This window comes from Diabrotica undecimpunctata, chromosome 1, assembly GCF_040954645.1.
Source record: "Diabrotica undecimpunctata isolate CICGRU chromosome 1, icDiaUnde3, whole genome shotgun sequence".
Classification (NCBI taxonomy): Eukaryota; Metazoa; Arthropoda; class Insecta; order Coleoptera; family Chrysomelidae; genus Diabrotica; species Diabrotica undecimpunctata.
Genome location: NC_092803.1, coordinates 160,489,105 through 160,502,908, shown reverse-complemented (window position 1 = coordinate 160,502,908; position 13,804 = coordinate 160,489,105). Strand labels below are relative to the sequence as shown.

General features: G+C 31.4%; 1 protein-coding gene across 1 annotated transcript in view; it reads left to right on the top strand.

Moving 5' to 3' along the window:
• Positions 1-13,804, top strand: part of bma (SCY1-like protein bma) — a 405,563-nt gene that overhangs the window by 259,467 nt on the left and 132,292 nt on the right. The window contains exon 13 of the mRNA XM_072524851.1: positions 2,597-2,847. Coding sequence (XP_072380952.1) covers positions 2,597-2,847 — 251 coding nt within the window. The remainder of the gene's footprint in view (positions 1-2,596; positions 2,848-13,804) is intronic.

Below are 13,804 nucleotides of genomic sequence, written 5' to 3'. Positions count from 1 at the left end.
GGAAAAGTGCGCAGGACACCCGGCTTATAGTTTTCACGTAGGCAAAACTATTTATAAAAAATAATTACTTTTTTTATAAAACTATAATGTTCCTTCCTTTAAGTTTACGAACAGACTGAAAAATATCTATAATAAAAATGCAATGGTAAAATGATAATTAAGTAAATATAAAAATGCAAACTAATCTCATTACAAAATTCATTAGAACACAAATTCTGGATCATCATTCTTAGGTGAATGACTAGAACAGGGCCGGCTCCCATAACTCCCGTCATGTTGTAATATCATATCTCTTCTTGTTTGTAAGGGAATATCTTCCAATAAAACAGGCAACTGATTTTCCAGAAAATCCAAATATGTTTCGCCATTTAAAGTTCTGACAAAGAAATATGGACCTACGATCTTTTCATCAACTATACCTCACCAAACATTAAGACTACATCTACCTTGAACCTGCACCTCATGTATCCAGTGCGGATTGTATTCACCCCAATAATGCATAATATGCAGATTAACACCACCCGCACTATTAAACGTAGCCTCGTCTGTCCACAAAATCTTTGACATGATATGCGGTTGTTCTTCTAGCAGACCTAACATCCAATTGCAGTAATCCAGCCTCGCATCAAAATCTCTCTCATGTAAAGCTTGGTGGAGAACTACATGATAAGAATGCAGTCTAAAAAACAGAACAACAAATATTGGTGAAAAAGAAACCACTCTATTTACTAAATCTCAAAAAATCTTGAAAAATCCACAATTGTTTCACAAGATAAATCGTGCATAAGTATTTTTAAGAAACGGATAAAAGGATAAAAGCGCCGTTGCCGTTTTTATCGGAATATTAAAATAACAGTTGAATCTAAAGTTTAAAGGGAATTCCAAGTTTCTGACCTAAACGTTCACTTTATAATATGAAAAACCAACCTGTGATGTTTTAAAATCTTTAGAACAGTAGTTTTGGTTATTTTTAATTCTATAGAGATTTGCCGACTACTTATATGTGGATTCTGTTGAATTAAAGCAAGAACATTGATTAAATTATCTTCGGTCATACCTCTACTACGTCATTTAAAACAAGGACGATGAAAACTACCAGTTTCTCTTAATCTTCTTGCCTTACTTTCAAATACTTCTTTGCCATAATGTCTCGTGTCAGGATATCTTACACAATATATACGTGAGGTAATAGCCGCATTTTGGTGACATTCGAAATAAACTCCAATCATACCATACAAATCTGCATTTGATATACTCATCACGAATTACTAGTACTTATAATTAATTACTTATAATATCTATTGAAAAAAGTGCAATCTTCAATTCGAATTATAATATAACACTTCTTAACAATGTTTTGACTGCTGTCAATAAATAAACAATATAAACTCCCCGTCAAATGCATTGTCGTAGCCTACTTAGTTTGGAAAAAACTATTTTTAATCATATGAAATAACAATGGTCAAAATAGGTATCAACAGTAAGATTTTTCTGCTACAAAAAAATTTGAAAGTACCTACTGACTTATTTTTTAATTTAATTTATAATACAGGGTGAGTCAATACTATACTTACTTATGTTTATGTTCCATTATAATGTACAATAAATAGGTGTTTCCATTAAACATTTTGAAGAAAAACAAATTTAAATTTTTTCTATTCGAAAGTACCCTCTTCCTATGACAATTAAAACTAAATGCAATTATTTAATAGTAGATGTAAATTAATTTATCCACACTCTTTTTAACGACACCAATTTTGTTAAAATCGGTTTATCCAAACCAAAGTTATAGGTATTTATCCACAAATACTTTCCCACTCTTCCCCACCCTTTATTTGAAAAAATAAAAAAAAAGTACTTGAACAACTTTGTGCAGAATTTAGGCCTCTTTCTAGTTTACTTATTTAACACTTGGTATATTCGTATATACCTGGTTTTCAAAGTTTTGTTGCAGAAACTTGAAAGTTATTTCCAGCGATTTCTCTTGGCCACTTTTACTAAGGAATTTTTTCTCCTAAAGTTATAACATAAATAGTTTTTGATATATAGCCGAGAGATCGGTTTATTGGACCACCCGGTACAATAATAAAAATGCAAATGACTGAAATATAAGCATTATAATATCGTATAAAGTTTATCTTGACAAAGGTGAAAGTAAGTGTAAAACTTATACATTTTAAATTACCTCAGAAACAAAACGCGTCTTGTTCATATTAATCTTTAGTCCAACCTCCAAAGAAGTGTGATATAAAGGGATTTAATGTTGCGTTTTCGCCTCCATGGCGATGAATCGGTAATATAGACCCTGCTCATTTGGTTTAGGATCTTAACCATCTGCTAATTTTTTTATATTATATACACTGCTATATATTGATGTTTATTTTACAATATCGTGATATTTTAACTTGCCAAAAACATTTTTTTTTTGTTTTCAAAGTCATTTTTTTTGTAATTTAAATAAATAAATTCTATTCGTTATAATATAAGACATTGGGCAGAGCCTTAAATGGGATATTTGTTTCGAGTGGCTATACGTTTCAATACGCTATTGCTATTACGTACATTCTAAAACTCACCTATATATGTAAACTTCCAGGAGGAGTGCTGGGAAGCTGGTGGTTCGGAGGTTCCCCCTCCTCACCGGACAGCAACTTCCTGCGAGTAGTCAACGCTTTTCCGAATCGACGACTCTCCGACAATACTCTGATGACACCAAAAATACGGGTAGCCCCATCGTGTGCTTCCTCACCAGGGGGTACGCCTGGAGGAGGACTACCTATTAGACGGCATTCCAGTATAGGTCCCCAAGAACGAAGAGGGTCGACAGTAAACTTATCGCCACCAACGGTAAGTTTTTATTTTATATTTTTTATATTGTTAGATGATAGGTATAGATATATAAAGGATTGTGAATAAGTTACTCGATATAAAGACATAGTAATTTTGCTACTAAAGATATTTATTGTGATTTCTTACTCAATAATTATTATATAAAATACATAATACTCAAGTTGTCAAACTGTAATTATACTTACGGCTTACTGTAAGCTATTTTTGCAATTTATAAAGTATCTCTATCCTCTAAAAGATGCCTCATATCGATTGACTGTTATTCACAAATGTAACATAAACGATTCTCTGTAATTCTCGACAAAGGTAATACATGATTTGATTATATAACGGTATAGTTATCCAAAGAGGTTTTCCAAATGTTAAGACTAAAGAAAAACAGGTATATACTTTGATTTGAAACTCACAAAGCGCCATTCAATAATGCAAAATGTTTGGTAAATCAGATTTAAAATCTTTCTTATATATATATATATATATATATATATATATATATATATATATCTATTGATTTATAGTATCAGCAATCGGTCATATATATATTGGTATGTTTTTTAAAGTTTACATGGGCATTCTGAATATATTGTAAGTTTGCAAATGCACACAACACTATAAAATATAGTGAGTTCACATTTTTCCGGGTTTTAAACTCTTACAGTAGGTAGTTCATCTTGTTACCTTATCTTGTTCCCTGATTCTTTCTCTAACAGTGCCCTCTGCTATCGTAGGTTGGAAATCATTATGGGTATGCGGATCTTTCTGGCCACTGATCTAAATAGTTTTGCTCTACTGCATTCAAACCATTCCAACAGAGTAAAAGTTAATGAAAGCGCTGCTCAAATATAACAATAAATGGACTGTTTATGAGCATATTTTTAGAATATAAATATCTTCCTAAAATTCAAAATAAATATTAATGTGAAATACAGCATTTGTGCCAATAATGACCTTTTGTTGTGAAAGTAGGAAGCTCAGTAATATATTAAAAACAAAGCACATTACAGGATCAGAATCAATAGATCTACAACCAAAATGATCTTCATAGTACGGCAAATAGTAGAGAAGTTTATAGAGTTTAACAAACCCCTTTTCTTCTGACTCTGCGAATCGTACAAAAACGTTTGACAGAGTCCATCTGAAAGACGTAATATAAATAATGAAGCAGAAAAAAAATTCATAGCAATATGAGCTTTAAGTTGTTTTAGATAATAACTGTTCTACAGTAACAAAAAAAGAAGAAGAACAAAGCTTCGGAATATAGAAATGAAACTTCTAATAAAGAGTATGGGTGCAATAGGTAAAAAAACGAATAGGGTTAAGAGACGAGGTCGCAAAAGCAGAACTTTATGTCCAATCATTCTATAACGAAAGAAATGTGGCCCAATTGATACGACAAGAATATACTACTAAACTGTACTAAACGTACGTATGTTCTAAATAATCTGTACCAGTAAAAAAAATACATAAAAATAAAGAGTATAACGAGATGAAATGGTAGTCCAGTCAAGACCTCGTATGATAACCTGACCTCCATTGTAGCCAAAAGGGGACTGCGCAAAGACCATGTAATAAAACTAATAAAGATCAAGCCGATGTGAGGGAACAAGAAATACATATAAAATACCTGTCTAAATAAGAAAAAATGCACATCTGGAATAAACATTTGTACTGGTGACATCTCAATGAGATCAGCCAAGACTATGTCGACAATACAGCGTCAAGTTATTAGCTGACATTAGAAAGATGTTTCCCGAGACAGCGAGTTTCCTACTTGCCATTTAAGATCAGGTTATTTCAACTAAAATTTACCAAAAATATTGTCAAAGGCCCTCAGGTCCCAAATGTCGATATGAATGTCAAGCCCAAGAAATCATCCAATATCTTACCCGGTCCCAGGCGTTTCATCATCATCATAAGTGGCTCGACAATCCGTTGTGGATCTTGGCCTGTTCACAAAGAAGTCGCCACTCCTGTCGATTCCTGGCAACTTCCCTCCATCTTCTAACCCCTAGAATCTGTAGGTCTTCTTCCACATCATCAATCCATCTCATTCGTGGTCGTCCTCTGCTTTTTGTGCCCTCTGCTTCTTGTGCCCTCTTGTGCTCTCTGGTTCCAGGAGTTTGTCGGAACTAATTATCAAGAACGTCATATCAAGAACTAACCTACAAACTTTGGTGTCTCCAAACCGATTATTTTCCTTATTATCAACACGTCCCTTACAGCATGCTTGAAAGAAAACGGCAACTACAAGCTATACTGGGACCTCACTGTGTTCACAGACTAACCAGTAGCATATAATAAACTAGATCTCACACTAGTTAATAAACTAACCAGATAAACAACGCTAATACATGTGGCGATACCTAGCAACAATAGTCTGAGTGTTAAGTACAACGAATAACTACAGAGATGTAAAATAGAGATAAAGACAATAAACAGTGGAAAGAACATAGACAGTACCTATTATTATGTCTACTACTGGTGTTATTCTGAAAAACTTTCTGTTTCTTTTAGTTCCTTGACCGATATAAATTGTTGGATGTCGTATTGGCTACCATATTCGCTATCGTGACTTAATTGACAGCAGCTCTAAATAAAGATGTAGCCGACTTTCCGTACCACTGTCTTAGATTTTTCAGTCATAATGTTTTTCTTTTACCAAGACCACGTTTTTCAGGGTGTCTCATACTACTACTACTAAGGATTTCCACAGTTTTCACTGTCTTCCTTCACTCAACCGTTTTCTCCAATTTTCCCTGTCATTCCAGTCTCCATCTCGCAGGGTTCTTTTACTTTTATCAGGTACCAGGATAGTCTCTTCTCCTCTATATAGTCGATTATGTCTGATTGCACTCCCATTTTTCGCTTAATCTCTGCGTTTTCAATTCTGTCTCTTTTTGTAAGTCTACAGCTTCTCCTCAGGAACTCCATTTCTACTGCTCTTATTCTACCTCTATTTCTCTTGTTTATTGTCCAGTTTTCGGACCCATATGTCAGGATACTTCTTGTCAGGGTGTTATATATTCTCTTTTTTGTCTTTATCGTAATGTTCTTATCCCACAACACTGAGTTTAGTTGTCTTATACAGTTTCTTGTTTGTCTCAGTCTGTTGTTTATATCTTCTTCTGTTGTTCCCTGGTTCGATATTATGGTTCCTAAATACTTGAATTTATCTGTTCCATTTATTTGTCTTCCCTCGTCTATCTCTAGGTTTCTCATATCCTTGTTTTCTGTTGTTAGGTATTCGGTTTTCTCTAAGTTTATTTCCATTCCGTTGTTTTTATATTCTTCTTCTAGTTTTCTGAGCATAAAGCTGAGATCTTCTTCATCTTGTGCGATGACTACTTGATCGTCGGCAAAACTTAAGGTGTATAGGTATTCGTCTCTTACTGGTATGCCCATTCCTTCGCACTTTCTCCTCCATGGTTTGAGTGTCTTTTCCAAGAATATTTTAAACAGAGTAGGGGACGTAGCACAGCCTTGTAGAAGTCCTTTTGTCGTCTTAAATGGATTGTAGGCTTTATTTCCACATTTAATAGCTACTTTGTTTTCTTTGTATAGTGCTTTAACTGCTTTTATTAGTGTTTGTCGGATTCCGAGATCATTCATTGCTTCCCATAATTTGACTCTAGGTATTGAGTCATATGCTTTCTTTAGATCAACAAAGGCCAGATGGACCGGTCTACCTTTTGCCATTTTCTTCTCTATCAGTTGTTCTAATGTGTACGTATGATCTAGGCATGATTTTCCTACTGTGAACCCTGCTTGGTCTTCTCCTCCAATTTTTCCTATTATTTCAGTTTCTAGTTTTTCTTTAATAATTTTTCCGTAAAGTCTACCTACCGACGATATTATACTAATTCCTCTATAGTTTTCACATTTTTTCCTGTTTCCTTTCTTATGTATGGATGTGATGTATGCTTGTGTCCATTCCGCAGGTGTCTCATAATGTGACCAAAGTATTTCACCTTGCGTCACTTGAAGAAAAAGAAAAATTTCTTTTAAGCAAAACCTCCTAGAAAGCACAAAACAGCTGGGCCTGAGTGAGCATCTGTATAAGACTATGGAGAAAACAGAACTACTTTCTATGTTTAGATACGTGCGAAAATGTTTGGAAGACATACTCTATCACTAAGGACTTAATAACCTAGTAAGCGACACCAGATATTAATCGTTTCGATACCGTAGGTATCTCAGATAAGCGACTTTTTCCCTTAGAGTAAGTGTAAGCCGTATTGCTTAAATCTGAACACTTCGATCTCTTGTTTCTACAAATTAACCATATTATTTTTCATAATGTTTTCGTATTTTTCATTTTATTAATATACTATGTAATAATAACGTAATAAATTCTGCTCAAAGACAGCTGCTCTTACAAAGTATCATGAAGGCCAACTATAATTGCGCTCTAGCAACAGCGCTTGAGCCATTAAACGGACGAATTATAATTGCAATTCTAGTCCGTTTGTTGAAGTAATTAGAGCATTGGTATATCCACGGAAAGTTTTGATAAAAGTTTTATTACAGTCTTAAAACTTTGGCACTCAATATATTTTTTTAAGGTTTCTTGGCAAATAGTAAATATTTGAAGTTTTCGTTATTTTAATTGGAAAATAGTTAGAGGGAACATTTCAAATTGTTTAAAGAATTTTTATTATACGTTGATTTGCTGTGGGATTAAAAAATACCGTTTAATCAATTATTTAGTGTTTATTGTTATAGACATTCTACATCCAAAGTTTAAATGTCGATATTTTGCTATTATTTTGTATTTTACACAATTCTACTGTAGTTCCTAAAATCAGTTTTATATTAGCATTTACCTAAGTTGGCAATTTATTGTTTATGGATCCCTGTATTCTTTTTTCTGTAGTAATGGTTTATACCTTTTATATGGATTCGGTAATCGTTTTACCATTTCACGATATGTGAGACTTTCTAGCTTGTTTTCTCCCAATATTCCTTTGTCATGCCATTTTCCTCTTAAGAATCAACTGCGGTATTATATATTTATTTCATCCCAGTATGTGACCCAAATAAGATATTTTCCTACATTTAAAAATTTGCAGTAATTCTTTTTACATCAATTAACTATTTTTTTAGTCTGTCTCTTTTCAATTTTCCATCTTGTCTGCGTGTTACTTCGTTTAAACTACTACTAAACAAGTCAAGATTTTCATTATAACTAGTGTCTAGTAATTGTTTTTTCGTGAAAACATGATATGCCTATCTATTTTAGAATATCTTTAATGTTCGTCAATTATATTGTTTGTGTATGTGGTAAGTTAATACTTAGAAGATCGTATCCAGTAGTATTTAAAGTTGATGCATACATTTTTACCAGCTTTTTGCAAATTTTTGTAATATTGATTAGACTTTTCACTATGTACTTTATGAATTTCCATTTCCTTAGTACAATTTTTGCTTACATAAGGTTTTAGTAATGCTTAAGTCATATATAAGTAAGTCTACATTATATCACTCGAGTTATTTAGAAAGTCACAGTATATTGCACTAAATTGCATTATTGAAAATCTCTTTGATGTGATGTACAGAATATACGGAAATATATAATTATATACATAGATAGATAGATAGATAGATAGAACGTTTATTGACCACTTTACATAAAGTTTGAAGTCCGTATAAAAAATACAATAAAAGATATAATAATGTAAACTTAAAATTAACTTAACCATACTATCTAAAGTAATATACATATGTAAGTATTAGCAGAAGAATTAAAATTAAAAATTTAAGATAAAAAAATCTCTAACCAAAAAAAAAACAAACCTAAACTGTCACATAAAAAATCTTTGAAATATGGAAGTAACAAAAATGTGCAAATAATTAAGAATATTCCCGAATCGATGACTAAATAAACTAATACATAAAACTTAGTACATTTTAATAGCAATAATACAATGTGATATGTAGATAGTAAATCGACAGTATTCTGACCAAACTGGGTAGGTACACGTTATAAAGGTGTATTGAGGTATTCTGTCTTTGAGTAAAAACAATATGTTAAAAAATGCTTTCTGATCCTATTTTTAAACAGTGGTGGAGACAGAATTTTTATTTCGTTAGGCAGATAGTTATACAAGTGAATATCAATTGAATTCTTTGTGCTCTTTGATAGTCTGAATCGTTGTGACCTAATTAAATCCCTCGATCTTGTTAGATGATCATGTAATTGGGAGTTTATAGTAAACTTATTTTTATTATCGTGAATTTCCAACAGTGTTGCATACATATAAAGCGAAGGTAGAGGCATAATACCCATGTTCAAAAATAATGGTTTACAATGATCCCTTAAATCCGCTCCAGCAAGTATCCTCACCACCTTCTTTTGTAATTTAAATATTCTGTCGGCATGACCAGAGTTGCCCCAAACAGCTATTCCATATTGTATATGACTATGAAACAATGAAAAGTAACACATTTTAAGGGTACTTTTAGGTACCAAATAAACCAGGTTACGCATTACAAATATTGTACTGGCGAGTTTAGAACTTAAGTTGTCTATATGGATGCCCCAATCTAAGTTGTCATCCATAAAAATCCCTAACAATTTGATGCTATATCCAAAAATGTGTCTTCGATCTGAACTGAAAACTATATTTTGATTTTTATCCTCGTTTAGTTTTAGTTTATTATGTGTAAACCAGTTTTTAATTTTAAGCACATCGTTTCCTATTTTGTTATTTAAATTATATTGATTCTGGTCGGTACTAATAACGGTTGTATCATCTGCAAAACATATACACCTTAAGGGGTGGGTATAATGAAATATATCGTTGAGATATAGAAGAAAAAATGTAGGTCCTAATATAGACCCTTGGGGAACTCCATGTTCAACATTGTGAAAATTGGAGTAGTTATTATTTAAAAAAACGGCCTGTTTTCTGTTTATTAAATACGATCGAAATAAATTAAGAGCATTTCCCCTTATGCCATATTTGTGCATTTTGTCTAAAAGTAAAGTGTGTGAGACACAATCAAAAGCCTTAGATAAGTCACACAATGTTAAAGACACGAAGTGACCTCTCTCTAGGCCATCAACTACTTCCCTTACAATTTCCTGAATTGCTTGAGTAGTGCTGCATTTTTTTCTGAAACCATATTGATTACAATGAAGTATTTTGTACTTTTCTATGTACTCTATTAAGCGGTTATTCAAAATACTTTCAAAAATTTTACCAAGAATGGGAATAATAGAAATAGGGCGATAATTTTCAATTTCTTCTGGAGATCCTTTTTTGAGTAGCGGTAACACTTTTGTTACTTTTAATACATCGGGAAAGATTCCTTCGATAAGGCAAAGATTATAAAGTATGACCAGTTTATCAATAATAATATCCAGAGTTTCTATCACTAATTGTTTGTTTAAGAAGTAAAAATCAGTGCATTTTGAGTTTTTCAAGCTGTATAATGTATTCCTAACTTCAGTATCACTAACAGGTGTTAAAAACAACGAGTGGCAAGGGGAGTATATTCCCTCCAAAAAATTCATGGCATCATTTTCATCTGTCTCATCTAACGAGTTCAATATATTTCCCGCTACCGAAGTAAAGTAATTATTAAACTCGTTTGATGAAATATTACATGAAGTTATTTTTTTATTTTGAGTTTTATTCCTATGATAATTGATGACTTTCCAAGAATCTCGAGATATATTATCAGATTTTAAGAAAAACTGCTCATATGCCAGTTTTTTCTTTATTGATATTGTTAATTGATAGTGTTTTTTGAATTGATTATACAGAGTGTAATCACTAGTAAGGTTAGCAGTAATTTTTATCTTCGAAAGGTTTACTCGCATTTTCCTTAGTTCATCGTCAAACCAAGAAACAGGTGCCTCAAAATGAATTCTTGACTTTTTTACTGGAAAGCAAACTTCAGTTAATTTTACATATGTGTCAATTATGAACTCAGCTAATTCCGTTGCTGTTATTGAATTGTTTATTAACGACCAATCCACAGATTTTAGTGATTGTTTTAACATTTGGGTGCCTTTACATGTTATGTGTCTTCTGAATATCCTATCATTGTCAATTTGATCAGATTTTATTTTTAAATTCAGGAATTGAGCACAATGATCAGCAAGGCATGGGTCTACAACACATATAACGTACATAAACTATACTTATATTATTTAAATACAAATATATATATATATATATATATATATATATATATATATATATATATATATATACAATAAAGAATATATAGAGAATCTTTATGTTATGTAATGCACTGGTAACATTAGAAGTTGTAATAGTTATTTATTGATGAATCGCTTAGTAGGTCGAGGCTCTATACTAAAGCTTATTAATAGATTAGATTGATGGTTTTTGTTAACAGATTCATTAGTTTTTATACTTATTGTAGTAAATATTCACCGTGATGGAACTGACAAAATGAACTTGCAAAATTTCTATATAGCAAAACAAAACATATTCATTTTTTTTAAGTAACACGCATAGAGACAATAAACTTTTAGATTCATTTAAAGTAGCACTTACTTCAAAAAGAATCAGTAATAGCTGTTGGTGAGTAATATTAAACATTACATCAGGCACTAGGGTTAAGAGGGAATAAAATTGCTTTATATTTTATGACGTGTATTTAATTACTTTTTAAATCTTGCTTATAACTCTATAGTCCTTTCTTTATTAAATTTTTAATTTGATGTCTATTTAGTAGAGAGTACTACACTTTGGTACAATTTAAGATTTGCCCCACAGTGTTTAAGAATACGTTGAAAGAGACAAAAGAACTTAATTTATCGAAAAGGATGCAAAATCGTCTAAAATGCATTGTAAAAGCTTCTAGAATATCAAAAAACTCGTGCAAATACCAATGGGAAACGAAGATGAGCATTAGGCATTTTTAAGTTCTCTTGGCATTTACTTTTTGGTTGCCTACCATTTTCTTTGATGTTTTTTCAACTTTTTTTGACGTTTTAGAAACACGTTTTCGATATTTCTCGTCTTTCTGAATATTTTCAATATTTGAGCGTGAAAGTTAAAGTGTATTGACATGTCTTACAATGTAACTATTAGTGTAGATCTGCACATATTTACATGATAGCTATACATATGAATTATACAACGCTCATACAAAGTATCGTGTAAGTCTTCCTATTTACGACATTTTACAACAAAACTTGAACTTGAAATACATACAAAATTTAAAAAATATCTTAGATTATCTGCATAAGTTAGTCAACCTACTGTACTCATTTTTCTAAATAACGCAAAAATATTAATATTAGAGTAATTAATTAATAACCCATTTGCACATTTAATCCATAAATAAATTAAACCATAAAAACCATTAATTCAGGAAAATAATTAGTTATTAGTTGTTGCGCGTTTCTTGTTATTATATTTGGCGGTAATATATATATATATATATATATATATATATATATATATATATATATATATATATATATATATATATATATATATATGTTATTGTGATATTTAAAGTCTTGGTGCGCCAAGCAATAATTAGCTAATAAATTTTTTGATTAATTAAAATTATTTAAATGATATGATTATGACTCTATCACAATTTTTAATTCTTTTATCTCAGGGTTAAATTCGTGCTTCAATATCTATACTATTACATGTGAAAGGTAAGGTCCAAAGAATACCGGAATAATAAAAAACACATATGACCTAACACTATATATTGAAATAAAATAATGAAATAATTCACACTCAAAAGTTTTCAATAAATAAATCTCATATAATGATTCTCAAAATTTTGTTCTACATACGTGAACAATCAAAATTATTGGTACAAACAATATTAATTGAAATCTCAAAATCCCAAACTATTCTAACTCTCCTAATCAAAATATTTATATCCTTTCTAAATTAAGTGTAAAATTTGTGTTATCAATAAAAGAAAAAAAAAACTGCAGAAAAAAAAATATCTCTCTCTGATGATGAGTGGTCCAAATCCTTGTTCCTTGTAGACTATATTATCTCCTCTCAACCGCTCCCTATGTAATCAGCAATCTTACAACAGATTGTTGCAAGTATATCGTCCTTAATTATCTCCTTCAAAAGCACAAATCATTCAAATTATGATAGCCTTTCTCCTCTCGATAAACTGAATCTCTCGTTGGCCCGAGTGAAAAATGACTCTTGGAATATCTTCTCTTTACGATAAACTGAATCTCTCGTTGGCCTGAACAGTGACTCTTGGAATATAAGTAGAAAAATATGACTTACAATATTTTGCTGCTTCAGCTTCTGTTAGATACACTAACTCCACAAAAACTCACTAACATTCAACACTACTGCTTGCTACTTCTCGGGAACCGCCAGAGAACAATCCCTGTTCGTCTTACAGACTTGGAAAACCAACTCCTTATCTTTTCTCTCTCCTAAATCTAGCTAAACTTTCATTCCTACATACCTATCCCACCTTTTTCAATCTCCGCCAATCAAAACTCGTCACAATTCCCCCATTTTTTCATTTCGATAACAAACAAATTTTTACCTATAATTATAAAATTTCCTAAAACTTATTTACAAATAATATTTTTCTATAATTCTTAAAAACTAACAAAAACCTCTTTCTAAAATCTCCTCTATTGTCTCTAATCACTGCATTAATGTATTCGGAAAACCCGGTTCAATTGTCTTTGGATTTCACTTAAAATTATGCGGGTCACTCAAGTATAACAAAGAAATAATTTATGTAAAGCTTACATTTTGTTTAGTACAGGTAATCCAAGAATTTAATAACTTTCCTTCTTCGAAATGTTTGTTGTTTATTATCCTACTTATCTGAATTATTTTAATGTTTTTGAACTTTGAAATATTTTTAAACAAACCAATATTTTTCTCGATTTTACATATCATAACAAATCCCCGCCATTTGATCTGCCGAAAACTCTTTGTTAAATTTTAAAAATGACAAAAGT